The 27,949-nt window shown below is 34.7% G+C and overlaps 3 protein-coding genes, 1 long non-coding RNA gene and 3 pseudogenes across 7 annotated transcripts; all 7 read left to right on the top strand.

Annotated features, from left to right (window-relative positions):
• The first annotated feature begins 2,594 nt into the window (after window positions 1–2,594).
• On the top strand, window positions 2,595–18,674 carry LOC146946125 (ethylene-responsive transcription factor ERF017 pseudogene; annotated as a pseudogene). Its single transcript, XR_015026641.1, has 2 exons — window positions 2,595–2,639; window positions 17,709–18,674. The product of XR_015026641.1 is annotated as an ethylene-responsive transcription factor ERF017 pseudogene (transcript).
• Window positions 2,883–3,797, top strand: LOC146946130 (ethylene-responsive transcription factor ERF017 pseudogene; annotated as a pseudogene). The gene has a single exon (XR_015026642.1). The product of XR_015026642.1 is annotated as an ethylene-responsive transcription factor ERF017 pseudogene (transcript).
• LOC146946128 (ethylene-responsive transcription factor ERF017 pseudogene) lies at window positions 6,541–9,922 on the top strand (annotated as a pseudogene). The gene is made up of 2 exons (XR_015026639.1): window positions 6,541–7,465; window positions 9,802–9,922. The product of XR_015026639.1 is annotated as an ethylene-responsive transcription factor ERF017 pseudogene (transcript).
• On the top strand, window positions 9,298–9,648 carry LOC146946129 (uncharacterized). Its single transcript, XM_085748146.1, has one exon. It carries the CDS (start codon window positions 9,298–9,300, stop codon window positions 9,646–9,648), a length of 351 nt encoding a protein of 116 aa, XP_085604272.1.
• LOC146946127 (uncharacterized) lies at window positions 10,596–14,664 on the top strand. Its single transcript, XR_015026638.1, has 3 exons — window positions 10,596–10,716; window positions 10,808–10,887; window positions 14,277–14,664. It is a non-coding gene; the product is annotated as an uncharacterized LOC146946127 (long non-coding RNA).
• On the top strand, window positions 12,642–14,664 carry LOC146946126 (uncharacterized). The gene is made up of 3 exons (XM_085744309.1): window positions 12,642–13,101; window positions 13,288–13,758; window positions 13,945–14,664. The coding sequence occupies exons 1-3, from the start codon at window positions 12,676–12,678 to the stop codon at window positions 14,248–14,250; spliced, it is 1,203 nt and encodes a 400-aa protein (XP_085600435.1). The 5' UTR covers window positions 12,642–12,675; the 3' UTR covers window positions 14,251–14,664.
• A 357-nt stretch (window positions 18,675–19,031) lies between the features above and the next one.
• LOC146946124 (uncharacterized) lies at window positions 19,032–21,865 on the top strand. Its single transcript, XM_085744314.1, has 6 exons — window positions 19,032–19,370; window positions 20,112–20,489; window positions 20,658–20,740; window positions 21,115–21,186; window positions 21,330–21,392; window positions 21,625–21,865. Exons 2-6 carry the CDS (start codon window positions 20,120–20,122, stop codon window positions 21,727–21,729), a joined length of 693 nt encoding a protein of 230 aa, XP_085600440.1. The 5' UTR covers window positions 19,032–19,370; window positions 20,112–20,119; the 3' UTR covers window positions 21,730–21,865.
• The last annotated feature ends 6,084 nt before the right edge of the window (window positions 21,866–27,949 follow it).

The following is a 27,949-nucleotide window of genomic DNA, read 5'->3' as shown; positions in this document are numbered from 1 at the left end:
ATTGCCAGAATAAATCACCTCTGGATCTCACCCAATAACAGGCAGGGTGCCTGCTCTGATGCCAATTGAAATTCTGGCACGTTAGACTTAAGATGTTCTAAGTGATGTTTCAACACCAAACACAGAAAACAGATGTTGTACACGATGTTTAGAACATTAAGCTAACCAACATAAACATAATAAAACAAAAAGCAGACAAGAAAGAAAAGAGGAACAGAGAAATTGTTAACCCAGTTCAGTGCAATGTCACCTACTCTAGGGGCTACCAAGCCAGGAAGGAAATTCACTAGTGCAGTCCGTATTCAAAAGCTCTCAGCAAACCACGTTTGCACTAATGACCTAGGACCTACCCGTCTAGACTTCAACCTAGGAACTCCTAGATCTGAGATCCCATCTCACTCCCTTACAACTGATCACAGACCCTGTGATCCACAAATTAGACACTTATCAAAATGAAGTTACCTTCAAAACATAACAACTAGCAACCGTGCTTAAAAGCTTAGATGCAGTTTTACAGACTACCTAACTCCTTGCTTAAAAGCTTCGGAGTAATGCACAAATTACAACTCAAAATACAGTCCTAAATATGCATCAAGATGATACACGAAAGGCTCACAAACAAAAGACTCAAAACCTTAGATAAACTATTCCTCTGAAATGATGGCTTGAATGATTCTTCAGGTCTTGCAGTCTCGTTTAAATACTGAAGCAAAGCGGGTCATGAACAATATCGGGCTTCAGATCAAACCAGTGATCCATTACTCAGTCAACATGGCCGAATAAGGAAACTCCTAAAAAGTAGACACTTTAATAGGAACATTATGATCACCTTCAAAAGACTTTCCTAAGTCGTTACCACTTCCTTAGGAAATCACATACGTTCTGATCTTCTCATAACTGCACACGGTTTTGACCAGCACATGCTGGCGTGGATTCCTTAAATCAAGCGAATGCATGCGTAAACATAGGCAAGGCACAGAACATACATACCGAGCCTGGATGTTGGAACATTGTGTTCCACATCTAAATTGAATATTTGTTTTAGGCAAAAGTGAAACCAACATACAAATATCCAACAAAATCCCTTCATCATCTAACGGTAAGCACTACACACCGTATACTCACCATCCTTTTCAAACTTCCAATTTGGAGCATCAGACAAAACAAATTCTAAGAAAGGGGTTTTGAAGATTCAATTAGCTGTAACATAATCAAAGAAAGTATTGACCAACCCCACAATTCATTTCTTAGCATGTGGTGCTAATAGATCTGATACGGTAATATGAGTTAGGATCCTCTCCATTTAAACTCTTCTCCATTTCTTCCATTTGAAGAAATAAAGACACAAAAAATCTTGAAAATAATTAATGATGGTGAGACTCATTTAATGATAGGACTCACCACCTATTTTTTTGTGTTTATCTCTTTCATAATGACAATCTCCATTTATTTTTATAAATGGAGAGGATCTCAACTCCGGTAATATATGGCCATGCTAATTGCTCTTGGGACAAAAAGAAAGTATTTCTTATAAAGTAATTGCCCTTACTTTATAAGAAAAAGACAAACTTAAAGTTGCATTGAAAATTGTGTGAGAGAAAAGTTTGAGTATTTTTGAGGGTAAAATTGGAAGAAAAAAATAAAGTTACATTAAAAATGTAAAGTGACATTCATTTTAAAACGAATTTATTTGACTAAAGTGACACTCATTGTGAAACAGATGGAGTAAAACTTAAAGAAAAAACATTTAATATGAGATGAAGAGGGTAGCGAAATAAAAATCTTAAACAAACAAGTACTTTAAAGCAAATACTAAGCCCTCCGTTTCACAATACTTGTCGCTTTTGTTATTTTTGAGAAAATTAAACATACCAAGAAATCAAATAAATTTTGTTATTTTTGATGAAATTTGTTTTTTCTATAACACTCTTACCTATTTATTATTTCATCCTATTATTTCTCTCTCTACATTAAATAGATAAATGTATTATTAATAAACAAATAATTAATGTTGAATTAAATCTTGAAAGTGACAAGTAAATTTAAACAAAATTATTCTCCAAAATCGTGAACCGTAGGGAATATTTTGTCTACTAATAATATAGTGAAAGTGTAAAGTGAGGAGTGGAAGTGGGATGCATCTGATCCAATAAACTTTGTCGCTTCTTATACCATCACCATCACCATCACGTGGATTATATAAATGAGAATAAATAACGCTTCTTGTCTCCATGGCCGCGTAGACAACATCATAATCGGAAAATACTTGGGTGACATAATGTCACCGTGACATTAAATCTGTGCCACGCAAAGGTATTGTGTTGTGTGGCCCAGATGTGTTGTATGTGTTGTGTGGCCCAGATGTTATGTGGCAATGTGTGTTGTGTGGCCCAAATTTAATGTCACGGTGACATTATGTCACCCAAGTGCTTTCCCATCATAATCACTGCTTTCATCATCTTTACACGCCTTCTAAGTGCTTTGACCCTTCATATTCCGTCAATCAAATTCCTTCACTCGTTTCAGTTATTCATGCATGCTATATATTCATCCGCAATTCTCACTCATCTCTCAAACTCAAACGCAGCCAAAACATCATACGATATCAACACAGATCAGGTTCCTCCTTAAACAACAACATTCACTTCTAACAAAAAGAACACAACATTTCTATACGTTTAAAGTGTCTGTGTAATTATTTTCTTATAGGGAAATGTTAACCAGTGCCCCCGGGGCACTAGTTAAGAACCATAAGTAGTAACTATTTATGAAAATGTGTGTATTCAATGCATTGGAAATTGATATATTTAACTTTTTTAAAGAATAATTTCTTATTTTAGAATGCTTAAAGAGTGCCCCGGGGGCACTCGTTAACAAGACCCTTTCTTATATCCTAAAGAGTATATGGTGAAATCAAATGTGGAAAAAACTGCGGCGGAAAGAAGTGATTCTTCAATGTATAGAGGAGTAAGGAAGAGATAGTGGGGAAAATATGTGTCTGGAATCAGACTACCAAACAGCCGCCAGAGAATATGGTTAGGTTCTTATGACTCAGCCGTCAAGGCGGCGCGTGCATTTGACGCGGCTATATTTTGCTTACGTGACAGTGGTGCTAAGTTTAATTTTCCTAATGATCCTCCGAACATTGCCGGGGGAAGGTCCATGACACATTCTGAGATTAAGACCGCTGCAGCACGTTTTGCTACTTCGGGTCAACCTGTTAGCACTCTGGTTGAAACACCGTCATCATCGGAGGGGACGACAACAACATTGTTGTCTATGGAGTTGCCGTCTCCTGCTCTATCTGATGCGACGGTTCAGACAGATTGTGACTCTAAGGAAAATGGGTTATTTTCGGACCTGTTTTCAGAAAATGGGTCAGGTTACTCTATGTTTCCTGGTTTTGATGATTTTTATGGTGATTTCTTCGTGCCAGAAATGCCAAATTTTGATTATGTAGAAGAGAACATGGATGGGTTGGTAATTCCAGACATGTTCTTGTGGAATTTCTAAGTAATGATATTCAAGTGGGTCGGGTTAGGGTTAGTTTTAGTATATCTGAAACCATGACAAGAATTTCGGATCCATATTGGATCTTGCAGTGTCAATTTTTACAGGAGTTAGTCCGCTGTCAATTTAGTACTGATCATAAATTTTTTTACCTTAGTAATTAAGGTTCCAATTTTGTTCATATGATTCATGAAACATTGTAAAGTGCTGTGATAATTATATAATGTTTTTTTAATTTGGTCATTCTTCGATTTATTATAAATAAAATTATAAGATTTTGTCGCTTATTTTTTTCGAAAGGATTGAATAGTGAAATTCACATATTGTAGAGAATAACAAGTTTGAATTCGCGCTCCAACATATGAAATGTCTATTCAATTTTTTTATCTTCAAAGTTGTAGATGATAAGATTTTGTCGTTTACGAAAGAATTCAGCAGTGAAAATTCATATATTGTAGAGGAGTACGAGTTTGAATCCGTGCTTCAACATATGAAATGTCCATACAAAAATTTTATGATCTTTTGTTATGAACGTTTTATGATCTATGTTGTACTTGTAGAACTTGTCACTCATATACTTATTGACTTGAAGACAAGCATATACCGAACATATACAGATATATCCGGTATATCTTAATCTTTTTAGCGCTTAAAGATTGCATCACCCCACCCAAGTAAAAATGGAAACGTTGCATTGGTGGCAAAGTGTGTCACATGCACCCTTTCATAAAACAAAAATAAAAACAAATGAAAATTGTTGTGCTAGGATCAGCCTAATATTTTTTAATAGCAAGTGACGTCTAAAACAAGTTTTATATATGGATTTTTATTGTATGTATTATGGAAAATACAATTGGGAAACAAACTCATTTCTCATACATGAAATTATGATATAATTGGGTACTTATAGTCAAAAGCTTATGATAAAATTGGGTACTTATAGTTAAAAGCTTATGATAAAATTGGGTACTTATAGTCAAAAGCTTAGGATACACAGTACCTAAATACATGCTTGTGTAGTAGATTAGTCTAACTAACTCTAGATAGCTTGTATCGCAAGTATGCTTTATGAACTAGTGTTTATTTGTGTTGCTTGAGGCATAGGGTTTTTTTCATACTCTATTGTCCCCCCACCCCCACCACACACACACACACAAGTTGGAGGATGGGAGATATATAGCATTCCCAACTTGGATGAAAGAAGATGAAATGGTTGAGGGAGTAAAGGTTTTGTGAAGATATCTGCAAGCTGATCCTTGGAAGAGTCAAGAAGAAGCTTCTTGATTGCCTGCTTATAACTTTTCCCTAACCAAATGACAGTCAATCTCAAGGTCCTTAGTCCTTTAATGAAAAACTGGATTAGTAGCAATATGCAAAACACTTTGATTATCACAATATATGACAGGAAGCTTAGGACTTTGAATATGCAAATCTCTGAGCAGATAAAGCAACCATTGCAACTTATAAGTTACTGCACCTAAAGCACGATACTCTACTTCAGAAGATGATCTAAACAGTCAACTGTTTCTTATTTCTTCATGATATGAGAGACTTGCCAAGGAAGAAACACTGACCAGAGATGGATCTTCTAGAATCTAAGCAACTTGCCCAATCTGCATCTGAGAAACCTGACAAACATAAAGAAGAATCTCTAAGGAAGAACAAACCAAGACCAGGACAACTCTTCAAAATTTGTTTTTGCTAGTATGTTGCCAGCAAGCAACACAAACCGCACAAACCGCACAAGAACCTTGACAAGGAGCACCTCGACTTTGCAATCTTAACTGTGTAGGGAGACAATTGAGACATGCTTTCCATAGACAATTCTTAACTTTAGGGGGTCGCTTAAGATTCGAGAGGAGCTCCAATGTCCTTCCACCCTATGTTGCATTGCATCATTATTAGTATTAATTGTCTGACAGTAAACACTACTCATCGTATACTCACCATCCTTTTCAAACTTTCAAGTTGGAGCATCAGACAAAACAAATTCAATCAAAGGGATTTTGAGGATTAAATTGGTTGTAACATAATCAAAGAAAGTATTCACCAACCCCACATTCCATTTCTTAGCATGCAGAGCTAATAGCTCTGATACAGTTATAAGTGGCCATGCTAATTGCTATTGGGAGACCAAAGTGAAAATATTTTTCTAATTTATACTACCAATACAATATTTATTATTCTTTTCCACTAATATACCCTTATTTAGTGTTTTTCAATCATCTAACAACTTCACTAACTATAATTAATTGTGTTTAAGTAAATGAAACACATTTAACTATTAAATTCAATATTATTTATCATTTCTTTAATAATCGTTAAAACTTCAAAAGAAACACCTAATTTGAAACGGCCGGCGAGAATAACAAATTAAAAACCTAAGACAATTACTTCCTCCGGTCTCAATTATAAGCAACATTGTGCTTTTTAAATTCATTGAATAACTAATATATCTGGTTTACATTATATACTAGATACGTAAATTATTCAATAAATTTAAAAAGTAATTTTTTGTTTATAACCGATATAGGATTTACTTCCTCCGGTCATATTTATAAGAAAAAGTTGAATTTTTAGATTCATTGTGTAATTAATGTATCTTGTCTAGAATATAAACTAAATACATCATTTATGCAAGAATCAAAAAAGTCAAATATTTCTAATAAATAGGACCGGTATGTACTTTAAAGCAAATATTATGTGTCAACTAATAATTTAGTGAAAGTGTAAAGTGAGGAGTGAAAGTGGACATGCATCTGATCCAATAAACTTTGTCATTTCTCTGATCTATACCATCACCATCACGATCACCTATTTGACTTTATATATGTTCATCACGTGGAGTATATAAATAACATGGTCCAAATCTTTTGCTTCTTGTCTCCATGGCCGCGTAGACAACATCTTAATCACTACTACATCATCTTTACTCGCCTTCTTAGTGCGCTGACCCTTCATATTCAGTCAAATTCTTTCACTCGTTTCACTTAGTCATGCTATGCTATATATTCAGCCGCAATTCTCACTCAACTTTCAAACTCAAACTCAAACGCAGCCAAAACATCATACAATATCAACACATATCAGGTTCCTCCTTAAACAATAACAACTTTCACTTCTAACAACATTTCTGTGCGTTTAAAGTGTTTGTGTAATCATTTTCTTATACCCTAAAGAGTAAATATGGTGAAATCAAACGTGGAAAAAACTGCTGCGGAACGAAGTGATTCTTCATTGTATAGAGGAGTAAGGAAGAGGAAGTGGGGAAAATATGTGTCTGAAATCAGACTACCAAACAGCCGCCAAAGAATATGGTTAGGTTCTTATGACTCAGCCGTGAAGGCAGCACGTGCATTTGACGCTGCTATGTTTTGCTTACGTGGCAGTGGTGCTAAGTTTAATTTTCCTAATGATCCTCCGGACATTGCCGGAGGAAGGTCCTTGACACATTCTGAGATTAAGACTGCTGCAGCTTCTTTTGCTAATTCAGGTCAACCCGAAAATACTCCGTTTGAAACACCGTCATCATCGGATGGGACGACAGCAACATTGGAGTCTATGGAGTTGCCGTCTCCTGCTCTATCCGATATGACTCTTCAGACAGATTGTGACTCCAAGGTAAACGGGTTATTTTCGGACATGTTTTCAGAAACCGGGTCAGGTTACTCTATGTTTCCGGGTTTTGATGATTTTTGTGGCGATTTCTACGTGCCGGAGATGCCAGATTTTGATTATGTAGAAGAGAACATGGATGGGTTGGTAATTCCAGACCTGTTCTTGTGGAATTTCTAAGAAATGATATTCAAGTTCGTCGGGTTACGGATAGTTTTAGTATATCCGAAACCGTGACAAGAACCCGGGTCCACATTGGATCTAGGAGTGCCAATTCTTACTGGAGTTAGTCCACTGTCAATTTAGTACTGATCATACATTTTTTTCCTTAGTAATTAAGGTTCCTTCTTAGATTTATTATAAATAAAAGGATAAGATTTTGTCGAATTCAACAGCGAATTTCATATATTGTAAGAAACTACAAGTTTAAATCCACGCTCCAACATATATAATGTCCATTCAAAACTTTTATCATCCGAGTTGTAAAGGATAAGATTTTGTCGCTTCTTTTTTTTTTTATGATAGAATTCAGCAGCGAAATTCACATATTATAGAGGATTACGAGTTTGAATCTGTCCTCCAACATATGAAATGTCCATAAACTTTTTTTTATTCATCTGTGTTGTACTTGCAGAACTTGTCACTAATACTATTGATGAACATGTAAAATATATAATGGTCCACTATTGAAATGGACATTGTGTTTGGAGACAACGGAATATTGGACATATTTACATATACAGGCATGTCAAGATATATGGACATTGTTTGAAATGCTCATTAAAAAATAATTCTTAATCTATTCTCCACTTAAAGGTTGAATCACCTCACCTTACGTAAAACAAAATAGAGACAAATGAAAACCGTTCTGCTAGGATTGGCTTAATAATTTTCAATAACGAGTAAGGCTTAAAACAAGTTTTATATGTGAAATAGTTTTTGTCTACGTATGTAACCTATTTGTTTGTAAAATTTAAAGAAAAATAATATTTTGTTGGTGTGCCTATAACGGAGGCTTTGATAGCCTTACCATTCAAACAAATAAATAAAATGAGCTGCTAATTTTTGTTTGACTTGGTTTGGTTTCCTCTGGTGTACAGGGGGCGAGGGGTGCCCTGCTAATTTGGTACTATAGTCTGGTTGGCCGATCACTTTTGATTCGAGATCGGGAGTCAGTTCTTTGACCTATGTTGGTTTTTGGGCTATGTGTTGTGCTCTTTCGGTGGATCGGAGGTCGTGAGGTTTGTGATAGCTGCATGATCCTTCGGTTAGGTGCTCTTCGATATGTAGCTCTGCTTGGGAGTTTTATTTTGAGGGTGTTCTTCGTGGGTGAGTAGTGACGATGGGCGGTGGTGGATACCGTGTTTACAGTGCTTGCTTTTTTTGGAGTCTGTTTTAGGTGGTGATGTGTTTTGGTAGGTTTATCTCCAGGGTTTTTTAGGTGGTTAATGGTGTACCGTCTATATGCGGCACCATTTGTATCTTGTTTCGTCCATACCTTGCGTCTTGCGGGGATGACGTTTAATAATATTTGCCGATTCAAAAATAAAATAAAATTGAGCAGTTCTCTCAAAAAGTTTTTGTGCTAGAAGGCAGAAGCACCTAAGGTAATTGTTCTATGATACACGAAAATTATAAGGAGGACTCTGACTATGACAGTGTTATTAGAATTATATCGTTACACTGTCGATGTAAAGAAATTATACTCAATATTAGATTTCACTTTCTTTTTGAGTATAAATACAGATAATGTAGTTTGAACCTAAATTGATTTCTAAAGACCTCACTTTAAATTTAGAGTAGTAGAAAACACATGATTAATAAATTTAGCGTAGTATAAAACACATGATTAATAAATTGATTTAATAAATCATATATTTTACTTCATTTGTCTTAACTTATGTGTTTTGTTTTGTTTACAATTTTTTTTATCTCAAAGTATTTGTCCATTGTTTTTTTACAAAACAAAACTTAATGCATTTCATTTAATATAAGAGTAGAGATAAACAACGGATTTCAAATGAAAATACTGAAATTAGCATGACATAGAGCTACCATAGCTAAACTATAAGCAACTTCGTTTGCTTATCTCCTAATAAACATAATATCAAAGGTTGCTAAATCAGAAGAAACTTTCCAAATGATCCTCCGTACATTGCCGGAGGAAGGTCCATGACATATTATGAGATTAAGACCGTTGCAGCTTCTTTTGCTAATTCGGGTCAACCCGAAAATACTCCTGTTGAAACACCGTCATCATCGGAGGGGACGGCAACAACATTGTTGTCTATGGAGTTGCCGTCTCCTGCTCTATCCGATGTGACGGTTCAGACAGATTGTGACTCCAAGGAAAACAGGTTATTTTCGGACATGTTTTCAGAAACCGGGTCAGGTTACTCTATGTTCCCGGGTTTTGATGATTTTTGTGGCGATTTCTACGTGCCGGAGATGCCAAATTTTGATTATGTAGAAGAAAACATGGATGGATTGGTAATTCCAGACCTGTTCTTATGGAATTTCTAAGGGTTATGGATAGTTTTAGTATATTCGAATCCATGACAAGAATCCGGATCCACAATGGATATGGAGTACCAATTTTTACAGGATTTAGTGACTAAATTTTAGTCCACTGTCAATTTAGTTCTTATCATACATTTTTTTACCTTAGTAATTAAGGTTCCAATTTTGTTCATATGATTCACGAAACACTGTAAATTGGTGTGGTAATCATGTAATGCCTTTTAATTTAGCCATTCTTGGATTTATTATAAATAAAAGGATAAGATTTTGTCGCTTATTTTTTTCGTAAAGAATTCAACAGCGAAATTCACATATTGTAGAGAATAACAAGTTTGAATCCGCGCTCCAAAGTTCTTCAAATCCAACACTAACCATAATGTCAACCAGCAACCACTACAAGAATTCCCAATATTACTAACCAATTCAAAATTGCATTACTGGGGGATTTAGGCCCTCAGTAATTACTGGCGGAATAAACCTTCAGTAATATTAAAAAAACCCTCAATAACGTTACTGACGGATAAATCCGCCAGTAATATCAATAAAGAACCTAAGATGTATTACTGGCGGAAATATTCCGCCAATATTGTAAAAGCACATGCCTTTGCATTACTGAGGGATATAAGTCCGACAGTAATAGAATAACGGATTAAATATTCCGCCACTAATGCAACAGATCCGCCAATAATGTGCCTTTGCGTTACTGAGGGATATAAATCCGCCAGTAATAGTATAACGAATTAAATATTCCGCCAGTAATGCACCATATCCGCCAGTAATAACGTTGCATTCGAATCCGTCGGTAATACACAATTTCCGCCAGTAATGAAGCAATTAATCCGTCAGTAATCCGCTTATCCGTCAGTAATGGTCGGTTGTCATTAATAAACGAATTCGTCAGTAATGAATAAAATCCGCCAGTAATGCTATGCAGATTGATTTTTTCCAACTGGATGTACTCCTTCACAGAAGCTCTCGATCTCATTCAACACAAACATATCTTCCTAAAACAATTCTCTACAATCTTACTAAATTTCTTCATCTTTTTCCACACAATTTTTTCTCTTCAAGGTAAAGACTTCTATTTTTTTATTAATGTTAGATGTATTGAATTTATTTTCTTAATTATTGTAATATTGACAGATTTTAAATTTTTATATAGTTGATATTCTATACATTTCACTTTTTATTGGTGTTGATGGGAGCAATGCTTAAAGTCAGACTCTAGCTAATTGACACAAGGTTAGTAGTCAAATTAAAATTGTACAATTTATTTTTTTTAATAATTGTAATTTATTAGTGTGTATATATTTAATTTAGGAAAAAATATTTTAGTGTTATTATTGTGATTTTTTTAAGAAGTGTTATCACTGTAACTTGACTCTAAAAATGACATTTTGTAAAATTTTATTTTATAATTTATTGACTCCATCAATTTGTATGTGTGTGAATTTATTTTAAAAATTTTAACAATTTCGAAAATAAATTAAAAAAAGTAGTAATTAAAACTTTTTTAATAATTGTAATTTTTTAGTATATATAGTTAATTTAGGAAAAAATATTTTAGTGTTATTATTGTGATTATTTTAAAAAGTGTTATCACTGTAACTTGACTCTAAAAAAGACATTTTGTAAAATTTTATTTTATAATTTATTGACTCCTTCAATTTGTATGTGTGTGAATTTATTTTAAAAATTAAAACTTTTTAGTAATTGAAACAATTTCAAAAATAAATTAAAAAAAGTAGAAATTAAAACTTTTTAGTGATCTTTATTTTATATTGACCATGTTATATGCATTACAGGTATGGATGATCGTAGTTGGATGTATGATAGAAGTCATCATGAAAAAAAAGGGCAAGTTAAGGAGCTTTTTAAGTTAGGTGTTGAACTTTTTATATGTACCGTAAAATTTAATCCTGTTTTCATAAATGAAGGGGGAATTAGATGCCCGTGTGTAGTTTGTGATTGTAGGTGCATTCGTAGTGAAGAAGAAATAAGGTTGCATTTATATAGTAAAGGTTTCAGACCTAACTATTGGATTTGGACAAGTCATGGTGAATCGTCATTTGTGGCACCTCCGATAGTTAATGCAGGTGTCCAAGAGAGTCATGCAGTAGGTTCATCAAGTAGTACCCAACATGTTCAATTTGAAATGATGGATAATATGATAGTGGATGCTCTTGGAGTTAATGCTGGATTAGATGCTGAATATGATGAGGTGCAGGATGATGTCGAGGTAGATGAACCCCCAAATGAAGAGGCCCAGAAATTTTATAATATTTTGAAAGAAACAAATAAACCGTTGTTCCCAGGATCTCCTCATTCAAAGTTATCAATGTGTGCAAGACTTATAGCCTAAAAGTCTCAATTTCATGTTCCTGAAGAAGCTTTAGATGTGACGACCAAAATGATGTTGGATTCAACACCCATAACCGATGGCTTGCCAAAAAGTTTTTATGAAGCGAAGCAGCTAGTGTCGAAGTTAGGACTTGGAGTGAAGAGAATTGATTGTTGTGTTAAAGGTTGCATGTTGTTTTACGACAACGAATTTGGTGTAAAAGATGGACATCTGGTCGAATGTAAATTTTGTCAGGAACCGAGGTATAAAGGAAGCAAACACTCTAGATCAAAGTAAGGGAAAACCCGTTCCAAGAAAGGCATTGTTTTACTTACCTATTATACCAAGACTACAGAGGATGTATGCATCAATGCAAACTGCAGAGAAAATGACTTGGCATTCTCAAAACTACGAAAGAAGAAATAATTCAGGTGAATTAATGTGAAACTAGAAACAGCTAAATAACGGTTTGCTGATAGTTCGTTACTTTCAAATGCAACAATGAATTAATGTGAAACGAAATAGATGCAATAAGGCATTCTATTGGCACTTGACTTTCTTATGTTGTATGATAGACTGATAAATTAAAAAAAAGGAATATAAGAAAGTTCTCAAATTCAATTCAAATTTCAAACTTAAAAACTAAACAGGCTTGTCCGAGTCTCCGGAGGGAAGCTGTAAAACAAAACATGATTTTCAATGAAACATTATTTTTGCAGGAGAAATGCGTGTGGAAGAAAGAAGAGGATGGTGAGATTAGTAAAGTTTTTGACAAAGCATGCTCCAAGCGCCTCTCAGGCATGCTTTCTGTTGCACGCAATAAACGTGGAGCGAACGATGAAAATCGTCCAAAATGGATTGGCGAAGGCACATGGCCTGAATTGTGTAAGAAGTGGAATACACCAGAATACAAAAAGAAGTGTGCGCAGAATGCAGCTAACAGAGGGTCAGAGAGGGCAACTACCAACACACACTCAGGGGGGTCTGTAAATGCTGGTACATCTAGCTTCAGACACGAAGCACAACATGGACGACTTCCAACCTTATTGGAGACTTTTGATCATTTTCATTTTAAAGATGGATTGCCTCGTGATGATAGATCGAAAAGCATACATGTACGTATAATATTAATATTTTTATTAAATATATCAATTAATGGCTTTGATGTTGGTGTTTTTATGGCTTCACTGTTGGCTTTCACTCAATAATTCTATTTGGGCTGTTGGTGTTTTCACTGTTGCGTTTTTATGGCTTCTGTTTTAGACATGATAACTTATATTTAATTTTGAATATATGTGCAGAAGACCATGACAGAATTTATTGAAGCTTTTCAAAGTCAGCAGGATAGTCTTCCCCCTTCTGATCGATATGATTCTGCCACTGCTAGTGGAATTATAATGAACAAATTTATAGAGACTGTGGGTGGGAAGAACAAGGGCCGTATTGTTGGTGCTGGTAGTAACTCTAAGTTATATCAGAAGGATTCATCTGGCACATATATAGATACTTGCCTTAACTCTTTTGAACGCACAGGTCGGTCAACTCGTAGACACGACGATCCCATTTATGCTGAGGTTGAGCAATTGAGGGCTGAGAATGCAATATTGAAGGCACAACATGAAGAACTTGTAAAATCACAACAAGAAATGAAGAGCCAAGTAGTTGAATTGGTGCAAAGAACCATGCAAGAGCAACAACGACGATCTCGTGGGGATACATCACAACTTGTTGCATATGATCACGCGGTAACACCTCAATATGATGATTTGGAGGTATGATCTTATATCTGATTCATTTTTTTTTTTAAAGTTTTATTACTTTTTTTTAGGTTTGTTTTATTACCAATTTAGTACTAAAATTTCTTTATATAAATATGAATTCAATATTTCATTGGAATTGTTTTATTTCCAAAATAATCATAATCATTTTCTCATTTTCTGTTCCTATTATCACAACAGACGTCGTTCGATAGGTGCATAATTCCACAGTTAAACAAACGCCCTCGCGTACAACCCCAATCTATGCGTAGTGATCATGAAGAGCATCGTAGACCTCATGTTCCTGTAGGTGATCGCCAGACGTCTTCTTCGACGAGATCCACTTTCAATGCCGCTGATTTCAACATACCAGATGGTGAGATTTTTTTGAGGAACTATAATAATTTTAATGCTTCACAAGAAAATCTCCAAAACATGGGTAGAGGAGGAAGTGGATCATCAGGTGGGAGATCGGGATCAAATTTGCCCCAATACTATGATGATTAAGTTTGGACTATTCTTTGTGATGACAGGTCTTGGGAAATAGGCGGTCTTGGGATTAGTTTTTCTTGTTTTGTAGACTGGTTTTTATTTTGTTGCTGTTAGAACTTTTAGCTTAGATTCCTATGTTATTTTGTCTCAGCAGTGCAGCAGTGCAGAATCAGGGAGCACCCAAGGACTGTTTGTGTGTGCTTCCCTTGTTATTTTGATTTAGTTTTTTGATGCTGTAACATGCTGCTGCTGTTAGAACTTGCTAGAGTTCAGAATCAGGGAGCACCCAAGGATTGTTTGTGTGTGCTTCCCATGTTATTTTGATTAAGTTTTTTGGTACTGTAATTAACATGCTGCTGCTAGAACTTGCTAGAGTTGGTAGTTCTTATACCTTCCTATGCTAATGAAAATTTGTTGATCCAACAAAAACAATTATTTCTTTAATTTATTTTTGTCTAATTAATTTTATTTCATTAGGAAGTGCTCTCCAAAAAAACAGTGGAAATTTAATTTATCTTTTTAATTAATCAATTAAATCATTTTAAAAAAAACCAAAAAGAGTATTACTGGCGGATTTTTCTGCCATTATTGTTTGTCATTACTGGTGGATTTAATATTTAATATTAATTGGAAGCAACATTACTGGCGGATTTATATTGGTCGTAACAGTACTGGCGGAATAAAACGGCCAGTATTAATGAGGTGAATTTCCTATATTTACGTTACTGGCAGATTATTCCGTCAGTAATTACTGGCAGATTATTCCGTCAGTAATTACTGAGGGAAAAATCCCTCAGTATTGCTTCCTCAAATCATCCCTAACACTACTGACGGAATATTCCGTCAGTAACATTACTGACGCCAGTATTACTGAGGGACCGTTTTTGTCACAAAAGCCCCCAGTAATGTGTATTACTGAGGGATTTAATTCATTACTGTGGGATTTAGTTGGCCAATAATAACCAAAATTCTTGTAGTGAACTCTCACAACTTGAAGCAAAATTTACATTTTATTAAAACTTGATTGTTGAGGATTAGTTGATAATACAATCATTCACAAGTATGGTTTGTTTGGTGCGTATGATATGATAAAGACATGATATGAAATATGATAAGAAGTTGGATAAAGATATGATATGATAGTGACAGGTTAAACATTTATCTTATCATGTGTTTGATGCACACAAGATAAAAAAGATGTAACATTATTTATTACGTGTTTGTTGCATACTTTCTGTTGACATGATAAGAAATATATTATATTTAAATTATAAAATTGTCCTTGTGAAACAAATACATAATTTTTTACGATAAAAAATAAAAAATAAAAAACAAGTATCCCGAGAACACTTACATAACCATCCAAACAAAATTCAAATAAATCATAGAAGAACATAACATTAGAAAAACAAAGGCTAATACATCTTTTTGGTCCCTTATCTTTATTTTGGATTAAAATGAGGTTGATAACCCACCTAAAACTAAGGATTAAAATAACAAAGGGGAAGTGATATATGATTAGAAATAGGTTAAACTTATCCTTTTCTGTTTGTTCGGCAAACAACAGGTTGAGTCATGATATGATGTTTTATAGTATCTTATCTCCTTATCATGCGCACCAAACGGATCCTTCCAAACCTCTCAAACAAATAAAGAAATTGAGCAGTTCTCTCAAAAAGTTTTTGTGCCGGGAAGCACCTAAGGTAATTGTTCTATTACACACGAAAATTATAAGGAGGACTCCGACTATGACTTTGTTATTAGAGTTATATCATTACACTGTCGATGTTAATAAATTATACTCATGATATTAGATTTCACTTTTTTTTTGTGTATAAATAATGACAATAGTTTGATCCTAAACATCATGCATCCTACCTAAAGAAAGACCTCAATTTAAATTTAGAGTAGTAGAAAACACATGATTAATAAATTGATTTAATAAATCATATCTTTTACTCCATCTGTCTTAAATTATGTGTTTTGTTTACTATTTTTCTTTATCGTAAACTATTTGTCTTTTTTTCTTTTTACAAAAGAAAACTTAATGCATTTCATTTAAAATAAGAGTAGCGATAAAAAAAAATAGATTTCAAATGAAAATACGAAAACTAGCATGACATGGAGCTACCCTAACTAAACTATGAGCAACCTCATTTGCTTGTCTTCTAATAAACATAACATCAGAGGTTGCTAAATCAGAAGAAAGTAGGAGTCGATAATCATTAATAACTGACCTAAAATCCGAAACGTCGAGTGTACAACCATAGATATTGTCTACCACCACCTTTGTGTCCATCTCAAAATCCATGTTGGCTAACTAAAGGTCATGTACCCACTGAAGAGAAGACAACAATCTGAGTGTCTCTCCCAATTCAACATTAAATAATGGTGATAACCACTCTTTTTTAGCCAACAAAAAACGGTCCTCATCATTCCGAAAGCACATGTCAAGGCCAACTTTGTTTAACACATGAGAGAAAGATGCATCCACATTACATTTAGAGCAAGCCACACTTGGTTTGCGCTAGGTAACCATTTTAGTGTGATGAGTCTGATTAGGGTCATGGGTCTTGATCAGTTAGGCATTGACCCAACTATTAAAAAGAGTGTTCCCTCATAAACAAATCATTGAAACGGATTCAACAATATTGTTCCAAACCTTATTATTTAATTGTTTTAAAAGAACTCCACAAAATCTCTCCATAAATTTGCTTTTGTTGGACATCTCGATATTGTAAAGAAGAAAACACAACTGAAGCAAAACTAAGAGTATGATCAATAAGAGAGAGCCAAATACCGGCAAAGGAAATACTCCATCCGTTGCTAATTATAAGCAAATTAAACTTTTTAAGTTTATTCAATTAATAATGTATGTAGTTCATATTGTGGATCACATATATTATTAATTGAATGAACCTAAAAAGTTAAATTTAGTTATAATTGACAATAGAGAGAGTATTTAAATGATATTTTTTTTGACAAAAGTATTTAAATGACTTATTATTTATAATAAAGATCACATGTGCTTTAAGAAATAATTTAGTGAAAGTGCAAAGTGAAAGTGCAATGTTTCAACTAATAATTTAGTGAAAGTGCAAAGTGAGAAGTGAAAGTGGGGATGCCCCTGATCCAATAACCTTTGTCGTTTCTTATACCATCACCATCACCCCTTTGACGTTATATACATATTCCTCACGTGTATTATAGTAAATGACAATAAATAACGTGGTCCAAATCTTTGGCTTCTTGTCTCCCATGGCCGCGTAATCAAAATCATAATCACTACTCTCATCATCTTTACACGCCTTCTAAGTGCTCTGACCCTTCATATTCAGTCAATCAAATTCCTTCACTCGTTTCACTTATTCATGCATATGCTATATATTCAGCCGCAATTCTCACTCAACTCTCAAACTCAAACGCAGCCAAAAACATCATACGATATCAACAGTTCCTCCTTAAACAATAACTTTCAAAAAGAACACAAAATTCTAAAGTGTTTGTGTAATTATTTTCATATACCCTAAAGAGTAAATATGGTGAAATCAAATGTGGAAAAAACTGCAGCGGAAAGAAGTGATTCTTCGTTGTATAGAGGAGTAAGGAAGAGGAAGTGGGGAAAATACGTGTCTGAAATCAGACTACCAAATAGCCGCCAGAGAATATGGTTAGGTTCTTATGACTCAGCCGTCAAGGCGGCACGTGCATTCGACGCGGCTATGTTTTGCTTACGTGGAAGTGGTGCTAAGTTTAATTTCCCTAATGATCCTCCGTACATTGCCGGAGGAAGGTCCATGACACATTCTGAGATTAAGACCGCGGCAGCCCGTTTTGCTAATTCGGGTCAACCCGTTATCACTCCGGTTGAAACACCGTCATTATCGGAGGGCACGACAACAACATTGTTGTCTATGGAGCTGCCATCTCCTGCTCTATCTGATGTGACGGTTCAGACAGATTGTGACTCCAACCAAAATGGGTTATTTTCGGACATGTTTTTGGAAACTGGGTTGGGTAACTCTATGTTCCCGGGTTTTGATGATTTTTGTGGTGATTTTTTCGTGCCAGAGATGCCAAATTTTGATTATGTAGAAGAGAACATGGATGGGTTGGTAATTCCAGACCTGTTCTTGTGGAATTTCTAAGTAATGTTATTCAAGTGGGTCGGGGTTACGGATAGTTTTAGTATATTCGAAACCATGACAAGAATCCGAGCCCACATTGGATCTTGGAGTGCCAATTTTTACAGGAGTTAGTTCACTGTCAATTTAGTACGACTGATCATAAATTATTTTACCTTAGTAATTAAGGTTCCAATTTTGTTCATATGATTCATGAGTAAAGTGATGTGATAATAATGTAATGTTTTTTAATTTGGCCATTCTTTAATTTATTATAAATAAAATTCATATATTATAAGGAATTACGAGTTTGAATATGTGCTCCAACATATATATTGTCTATTCAAAACTTCAATCATCCGAGTTGTAAAGGATGAGATTAGGTCGCTTCTTGTTTTTTTATGATAAAATTTAGAAGCGAAATTCACATACCGTAGAGGATTACGAGTTTGAATCTGCCCTCCAACATATGAAATGTCCATACAAAAATTTTATTCATCTTTGTTATACTTGCAGAACTTGTCACTAATACTATTGATTTGATTAATAATATTGATGAACATGTCAAAAATAAAATAATGGTCCACTATTGATATAAGATATACTAATAATTAACAGATTGTTGTTAACAGATTGTATATACTAATACTATCCTTCAAAAAAACAGATTGTATTTTTAGTTTCAAATGAATTTTATATATTTTAGACATTACTATTATATTTATATGCTTTAGAGATTAAATTGAATTGAGAGTGATATTCCATATTGATAGTCAACCTATCTCTTTGTTCACCATTATTTTTCATCCTTGTCTCATTAAGGATTTCATCTCATAATTGTTCTCATCTCTCCCTTCTCTTTTACACACTTCTTGGTCCTAACAAGATTTTCAGCAATAGTCTTCTTTTCTTTGTTTGTCCAATTTGAAATGATTCGTTTGATAAAATAAGTCAAAGCTTAACCATTTGTATAACCATGATCTGATTCCTGAATCCAACAAGTTCGTTAAGGTAAGCTTCTTTCACTTTGGATCTTATCATTTTTTTTCCAATTCAATTCATATTCATTCCCTCTGCAATGATCCAGTTTCAGACTAATGTTTTCTTTATGTCGTAATTGTTTTTTCATTTGATGTGGTGTGTGAATTAAATTTTAGCTCCAGAAATTATAAACTTGGTGTTCTGTTTTATAGTCTGTTAAGAAACATGACATCCATGAATAACGGTGAAAAGCTTAAAACATTGTATTCATGATAGTAGAAATGAGATACAGATATGAAAAAGATAGTAGAAATAAGTCAACGAGTCATAACCAAGCTTATATACTTATTATCCTAACTAACTAACTGTTATAACAGCAACCAATATAGAAGTTTAAAAGAAACGAATAAATTGCATGACAATGAGACACAATCTTTGTCCACGCAGTTCGGTTAATGGTGCATTCCTCAGCAAGTATAGAGTAGCTATAGTTCCGTTTCACTTTCCTGATAAAATGAGGTTTACGATGTTACAACCAATATATATATAGTACCGCAGTTCGCAACACTCCACAAGCTCAACTATTCTTGCCCGCCCCTTGCCCCTCTTTTGTGTATATAAGCCATAGTCTAAGCCTTTTTTTTAATTGAATACACTAAATTTGCTTGTGTGGTAGCTCCTTCCTCACCCATTGTTTTGATGATTTATTTGGGATCTGAAATTCGAGGATGTTTTGAATAGGTTACAGTTTTTGAGTTTTTTGGTGTATAGGTTTTGAGATGGCGTGGTTTATTGCAAAAAATGCACCGGGGGACTTCCTTAATTTCGCGGGAGCAGTGAATAAGCTTATGGAGAGTGGGGAAAATATTGAGAAGAATTTTGATACCGCTCTTAGTTTTGAAGAGAAAGGGGAATTCGGTCATGAAGATAGTTTCTATTTGAGATCAGTGAATATGCTTCAGGAGAGTGGGAAGAATATTGAGAAGCATTTTGACACTGCTCTTGGCTTCGAAGAGAAACGGGAATCCGGTAATGAAGGTAATCTCTATTTGAGATCAGAGAATATGCTGCAGGAGAGTGTGAAGAATATTGAAAAGAATTTTGATACTGCTCTTGGATTTGAAGAGAAAGGGGAATCCAACAATGAAGGTAATTTCTACTTTTTGAGATTGTTATTGAATATCTTTGTTTTCTGAATGGATTGAAGTGAGTGTGTGAAAATTATGATTGAGGAAGTTGCAAAGTCTGTTAAGTTTTCTCTAGATAGGAATTTTGAATTGTTGGGTTTGATGTCTATATAAAATATGTATGACTCAGATTCCATACTTGAGCTGGAGAGGGTGAAGAGGGACATGAGAATGATGGAGGCAGCACTACTAGGTGCTGCAAGACAAGCTCAGGTATTTCATATACGAAGATCATGAACATTTCCGTGTGGTGTTAAAATAGTTAAGTTTAAAATTCATTTTTTTTTTAAACTCCGAAATTAGAACCAGGGGTAATCGAACTTGATACCTTGAGAGGAGCACACTCTAAGGTTTTAAACTCCTAAAATTTGTTTTCTTCATCTATAACAAACTTAGATCTTCTGACTAGCAATCATTAATGGTGAAAACCCGTTCGATTTTTTTTAATTGATGTTTCTATATCTTCAAAAAGCTATGCATCTTGTGTAATTATGCGCTCTCGGACTTTATCTCTTATGTACAATTTTTGCAGCTATGAGAGTGTTGTATATCTTGTTGCAATCTTTTACTCTTGGTTCTCTTTGCAGGCTAAAGCTGATGAGATAGCAAAATTGATGAATGAGAATGAACAATTCAAAGATTTAATTGAAGATTTAAAGGTATTTTTTCTTTTTCTTTCAGTACATTGTAGTTAGGAACATGTTTTGTTACTTATCCTTGCCTTTGTGGCATAGGAAACTAATCACAAATTGTTTTCAACATATTTCTATTTAATTATTGATCAATGATCATCATGGAACAGAGAAAGTCTAATGAAGTTGAAGTTGAATCTTTGCGACAGAAAGTTTCAACTCTCGAGAGAAAGGTATCACTGGTCATAAATCTTATGTTTCCTGTTCTTAATCAACAAAGTTTTCAATAATGTAACTCAAAATGATCTGTTCAAAAGTTGTGTATAGCATTTTCAATCGTACATCGAAGTTATGATTGAAATTTTTGCCATAGAAAACAAAATACTTTCACAAATGATAGAAGTCTCAAGTGTATATTTTTAACTAAAACTTTTTTGAGACTCCATGAATTGTGTTTAACTGCAGGTTTATGCTCTCACCAAGGAAAGGGATACGCTTCGCCGAGAGCAGATTAAAAAAAGTGATTCAGCTACTCTATTGAAGGAAAAGGATGAAGGTAACACAATCTAAAATCAAACCTAAAGTTGTAGAGTCTGAAAGGACAAAAACTGTAACACTATTGTTCTGTTGGATACTTCTTTGGACAAATACTATAGCACTAAAGATGTATATTAATCATAATAGTAATAAATGTGAGTTTTATCCATGATTTGTGTGCTACAGTGAACTCACCATGGAATTCTCTAAAGTAAATTCCATATCTCATGTTATGTTCAGTTCAGCCACAAATACTGCATCGTCAACATTATATTTTATATTCGCTCACTTGGCTTCATCCAACATAATGGAGATCTTGCATCATTTATGCTTTCTACTTGCTGCAATTTTGTCTTCCTGCGTGCCAACTGGAACTCTGCTAATGCGTCTCTCTCGAAAGTTGCAACTATTTTCGGACTCATTAAATATCCTTCCCAAAGGCATTGATTTCTGCACTAAGAACCAAATACTCCACAATAGTATAACAAAGAGGTTCCTTTGTTCTTTTGAGCGAGTGCTGCAAATCAAGAACAAAATGTCCTTGAAACTGTCTGCTTGTATCGGTAGAGGATGTATATCGTTCCATATGTTTGCTTTCTGCATGCTCTTAACAGATTGTTCACAAGCAAAAATAGAGTGGCAAGCAAGCATCTTGTATATAGCTTTCACACATAGTACAAGTAGATGTGTATGAGACAGACTCCATGTAGAAGAAGATTTACTCTAGTTGGAATGCACTCACGTGCAAGTCTCCATAATAATTTGTAAGTAGATCTCACTGTCACTGTCGCAATATGTACTTACCTTCATTTGAGCATTGCCATGTTATGAAGTATGTGCCTTCTCTCAGGTGGAGTATTTTCATGATAAAAGCTGCATCGAATTCATTGAAAATTGATGAAATTAGTGATATGTGTTGAAGATGATGCGGTGTAGGTGTAGTCGGCCTTGGATTACATCTGGACCTAATCCATGGTTCGTGCTATGCATTTATATGATTTCCCATGCCAATCTTCCAACGATAGCCAAGAGTCAACAACGGAATCGTAATCCATATACTCCTCCATGTATAGCTTGGATTATGGCCTCCAAAACTGACCCTAACCAGTAGATGTTCTGCTATATTTTATGCTAATCAATGTTCCCCAAATATCAGCATGTAAAACATCAAATATATGAGAAATTTTAGTAAATCTACTGAAATGAGGTGATTTTCTTTGTTTAGAAATCATACTCTTGACCTGCTCAATGTTAGAGGTGTACTTGCCTGCAAAACCTGCTAACGCATTTTCAACCATGCCATCAAACTTACATTCTGAAGGAGGCCCGGAATTTTCTGATCAATCATCTTATTGACGCTTCACTGGTCGGCTTCTTTATCTCACCACCACAAGACTAGACATATTTCTTGTTTAACACAACTTAGTCAATTTATGGCTAAGCCCGTTGAATCTCGTGTTCAGGCTACTCAAGGTTTATTCTTTTCAGCTTTAACTTCTATGCAACTAAAGAGGACTGAGATCCTCTTTAGTTTCATATAAGACTAATAAGTAAAATACGGTATCTCGTTCTTCATATGAGGCTGAGTATCGAGCTCTTGCAAGTATATCTTTTGAGATTCAAAGGTTAAATCATTTGCTACCTGACTAATAACCAATACAGACTTGTTTATCTGTGGGAAATTTTTTGTTTTCTTTGAAAGAAAAATTTGAAGCAACCTAAAAACAAAAAATCAATTCCAATAAAAAATATACACTCAAGGACAAATATTAAGGATATTGAACCTTTGCCATAAAATAAAATAAATTTTTATTTTGGTGTTTAGCTTGGAAATTTTCCTTCGAAAAATATCTCCTGCAAGAGATTTATCTAGGGAATTTGTTCTCTTTGTATTCCTTCGAAAATTCAAGTTACCCATGGAATTTTAATGTTATCCAGGTATTTTGTCCCTTGTCATGGATAACTCTTGATTTTCTTTTTGTGTAGTGCAATCATTTATAATAATTTTTCCTTCTCAATTTTTTTTTTATACAACAATTTTTTTTATTTTTAGAGATATTCTTATAATATCCTAAAAATCATGGAAACTTTCATTCAAAAATATTAAGTCCACATATGAGCTGACTTAAAAATAAAGACCAAAAATGGCAATAAAAAAATTTGGAGAATAAAAGTCGAAGAAAAATTTTAAAGTGACTAAAACAAAGAAAGTTGATATATTTATAAGGATAGAAATATTTTAAGCAGTGCTCAGACATTTTTAATTTTTTTTATATATAATGCATTTACTAAGCAAAATTGATGGTTCCATGGAGCATGAGTGTGTGGAGAAATAAAAGTGTGCAACAATGGAAAAAGACTTTGTTTGAACAAGTAAATTAGTCTTGCAGCATGCACAAATGCACTTTTACTATTTAATCAATTCATCACTTTTTTTTTACAACATCACATCTTATTTTTGTGCAAGACTTTTATACACTATAAACTTGTTCGTACAAAAATGGTGTTTGAGCAAAAGACACGCTTGTCTAGAGAAACATTTACCTTCTTTCTTTTTTTTAAGGAAATTGAGACATTTACCTAATCTATGTTTGAGCAAAAGAATTTGAGCGTTATTATTATTAATGAATTTTAATATTTTTTATTAAGGATAGAATTTTAGTACTTGAGTAGCGACAAATAGTTGTGGCGTGGGGCTCGACCTAAGTCGGCTTCATAGGAAAACAACAACTTTACTATCTCCAAATCAGGGGGCGCTAGCTAGCAGCCTAGCACTATCAATTTTTCTTTGACAAGACTATCTTTTTTTTTGTTACACTTTAAATTTTTTATTTGAAATTAACTAATATGCTTTTTTTAAAACTATTCATTAAATTATTTTTTTAAAACAAGTTAAAATGAAATATATTAACATCGAAAAAACATTCTCCTTATCACAAGGTGTACCAGAGAAAAACTCAAATTTAACAACAATAGTAAGTTGGAATAAAGGATGCCACCAAAAAACACAAAAGGAATAAACTATGTCCAAACAAACAAAAAGACAAAGCCACCAACTATGATAACCTGTTGTGAATTCAGACTCAAAATCACATCAATAAACTTAGATGTGTGGAATCAAGGGAAGTAGTAACGAATATCAAAGTAATCTCAACAAACAACAACAATAACAAACATAGATATAATCTAGGAACCAAGTATAAAGCACAAAACCACAAGAAAAAGATAAAGAGAGAAAAGAAACAAACACACCAAGAAATGTTTACCTAGTTTGACCCATCAATGACCTACTATGGGGGAGAGATATGATAACTACCAACTGCAGCTCGCGATGGGACCTTCACGCCTTGGGGCATAAAACTTAAACTCAGTTTTGATCATCCACTATTTCTCGCTCGAAACACAACTTTTAGCACGTTTTTAAAATTTAATCTGTTAAACATGAAATGAAATTTTCCGATAGATACCCCGCATAAATATTGGAACGACCATACCTGGACCATCAGGGCAAAAGGACGCTTCAAGTCATCACTCCATGGTCATACGAAGAAATGACTTTGAGGGAGAAGGGTATCGACCTAATCTAGTTTTGATTCAGAACGCTCGGCTGAAAGTTGATCTTAAAATACCCAAAACTATGATCATATTGCACAATCAATTTACTAGGAAACCCATTGTTTAACTTCGACCAATTTGTCCGTGCATAAAGAAATACTTGAAATATAAACATACATTTCAATAAGTATAAAAGCATAACAAATATTCATGATAAACAAGGGAAGTTAAATTGTACAAAATAAGGTGTAAACCATGAGGGGCTACACAATGTTAATGGTGCTATGCCTGGTTACAACATAATCAAAAGGAAAAGAAAATTACAAAGCCTTTCAGGGTTAGGTTTCTTCTTCTTCACCTTGTTCCTCGAAGTCATAAGGGGTCACCGGCACTCTATCAACCACTTCCTTCTGAAAACGTATCCGTGAAGTGACCAGCTCGATACCAAGATTAATAGCCTTCACCTGGACCCAACATTATCAAAATCGTGGTGAGCTACTCCATATAAATTTTTTTCGACCTTTTCAACTTTAGCAATAAGCTCCACACAACTCATGTATACTGGTTCATCAGGCTCATTTTTCCCTCGAATGTCCATAAAATTCAAAGAAAACTCCAACACTTTCTTATCTACCTCGAGGGTCACCAGTTTGCTCCTTAAATCCTCAATGGACTTGTTGGAGGCTTCAACACCTTTCTCTCGGGCCTCGATCTTCTGATCCTTATAGGCGCACTCGGTAACCAAACCCACCTGGATCGTGTACTTCACTTTGTAATTGGTGAATCCGTTTTAAAACTTAGAACTTGGCATCAAGTCCCCTCTTATCCTCAAGAAAACCTTTATTTCGAGCTTTGTACTCACTCTTAACATTATACAGAGCAATGGCAACACTGAGCATCTTCATCACTCCCAGAACACCTTCAGTCATCGCTCGCCTCCTTCCAAGCGGTCCGAGGTCTTTTACGATTGAGGATTCAAAGTCGTTTAGTCTTGGGATAATGTGAGGACCAAACTTCTCTGAGTTTGACAATATGCTCCGAAGACTGAAGTATCTCCAACTCTTATGTGATCCTTTACCTCGGGTAGTTGATTTTATATCGCATATATCGCCTGCTGGTCGTCCACATTTATCACCACATGTTGCGATGATCTAGATCGGCGTAGCTTTTTTCCATTAGCGAAGGGCAAACCTACCTGAGAATATGAACATGTGGCCCCCGAGATCATTGTGTTGATGTGGTGAGGATCTTTCCTTTTCACGCCAGTGGACTTATACCCAAACTTCCTGATGAATTTCTTAAGATTTTCTTGCAAACCATCCATTACACCTGCGAAGAAGAAAACATTAAGGAATTAGTGAAAATCAAAATAGAACACAAATAGAGCAATAACAAAACTTACCCAACAACCCATTCGGGTCAGAAGACCTCACCATGTCATAGGTGTTAACAAAAGTCTCCTGGGTACAAGTTTTACCCTTGGAATAAAATAGTGGATCCCCATCTATCACAACGAGCATGGAGAGCGTAAAGCTACTCACATAGAACTAGAGCTTATCATAGTGTGCAGACTCCACCAAAGACAAACGCTCGTAAGAAAAAAGAAAATTTTATGGTTAATGCTTGTAGTGTTCATCAAACTAATAGAATGGAAAGCGAGGAACTTACTTGGGTACAAATGTCTCATAAATTCTCGCATTATTCTTTGTATGTAAGATGTTAATTGAAACCACTTCAGTCTTCGGCTTGGCGAGGAAATACCAATCTTTGAAATTACGCAGAGAGTCAGCAAATATAATAAAGAATTTCCTGTTTTGCCTTAGAGATACTCAGCTCCTACCTCCCCCTTTCTTTCTTGATCATTACAAAGTGAAAATGGAGAAGAAAAGGGCAATGGTAAGGGTTAATTCCAGGTATTCACACAATAACTCGAAGGCCCAGATAAGCACCATGGAATTCAGATGTAGCTGAAAGGGGGGCCAATTCCAGCCATTTAAAAACCTCCTTGTGAAAATTTGAGAAGGGTAATCGGAAACCCATTTCATTAAGTACTACCTCATACATAGGAATCATGTTCTTCAGGTAACGAGAACAAATCATATTGTTCACGTAGGGATGCACATCTCCCACTTCTCCCCCCCACACCAATTAAATAAAGCAACGGTCCAGATCCACACTCGTGAATCATCCAACGGATCAAAAAGAGCCCATCATATATCCAAATGAAAATTGCTTTTCTGACATAGAAAACTTCACAATGACACAAGTATATGACATAATTGCCCCCAGCGGCAGTTAACAGCCGCTCAATAATACGCCGGCATTTAACAACCGCTGGAAGCTAGCGGCAGTTAACTGCCGCTCACACCAGTTACAGAACCAGTGCAGTCTGCACTGGTTTTTCCCAGGAAATGTGTCATGTTTTACCTGTAATTTACGGCAATTCCGGAGGAAATCACACCAAAACAACAACATCCAGCAATCATAAACATCAATATTTCATAGTTTATCAATTATTCGGTTACATTACACAAAACCGATAATGCGTTAACGTTTCACAATTGTTTGAAATTCATCAAATTTTCCACATTATGCAAAACATTACACGTAATGTACATTAATTACTAATAAATGCGAAACTCAAATATATTGATATACATACAAATAGTTAAAGGTTAGTTACATATCACCCAAAAAA

The sequence above is a fragment of the Medicago sativa genome, chromosome 2 (assembly GCF_051527215.1).
Source record: "Medicago sativa cultivar Bolivia chromosome 2, Bolivia_mono, whole genome shotgun sequence".
NCBI classification, from domain to species: Eukaryota; Viridiplantae; Streptophyta; class Magnoliopsida; order Fabales; family Fabaceae; genus Medicago; species Medicago sativa.
The sequence above is the reverse complement of the archived record's forward strand: the minus strand, read 5'-3'. Positions and strand labels throughout refer to the sequence as shown.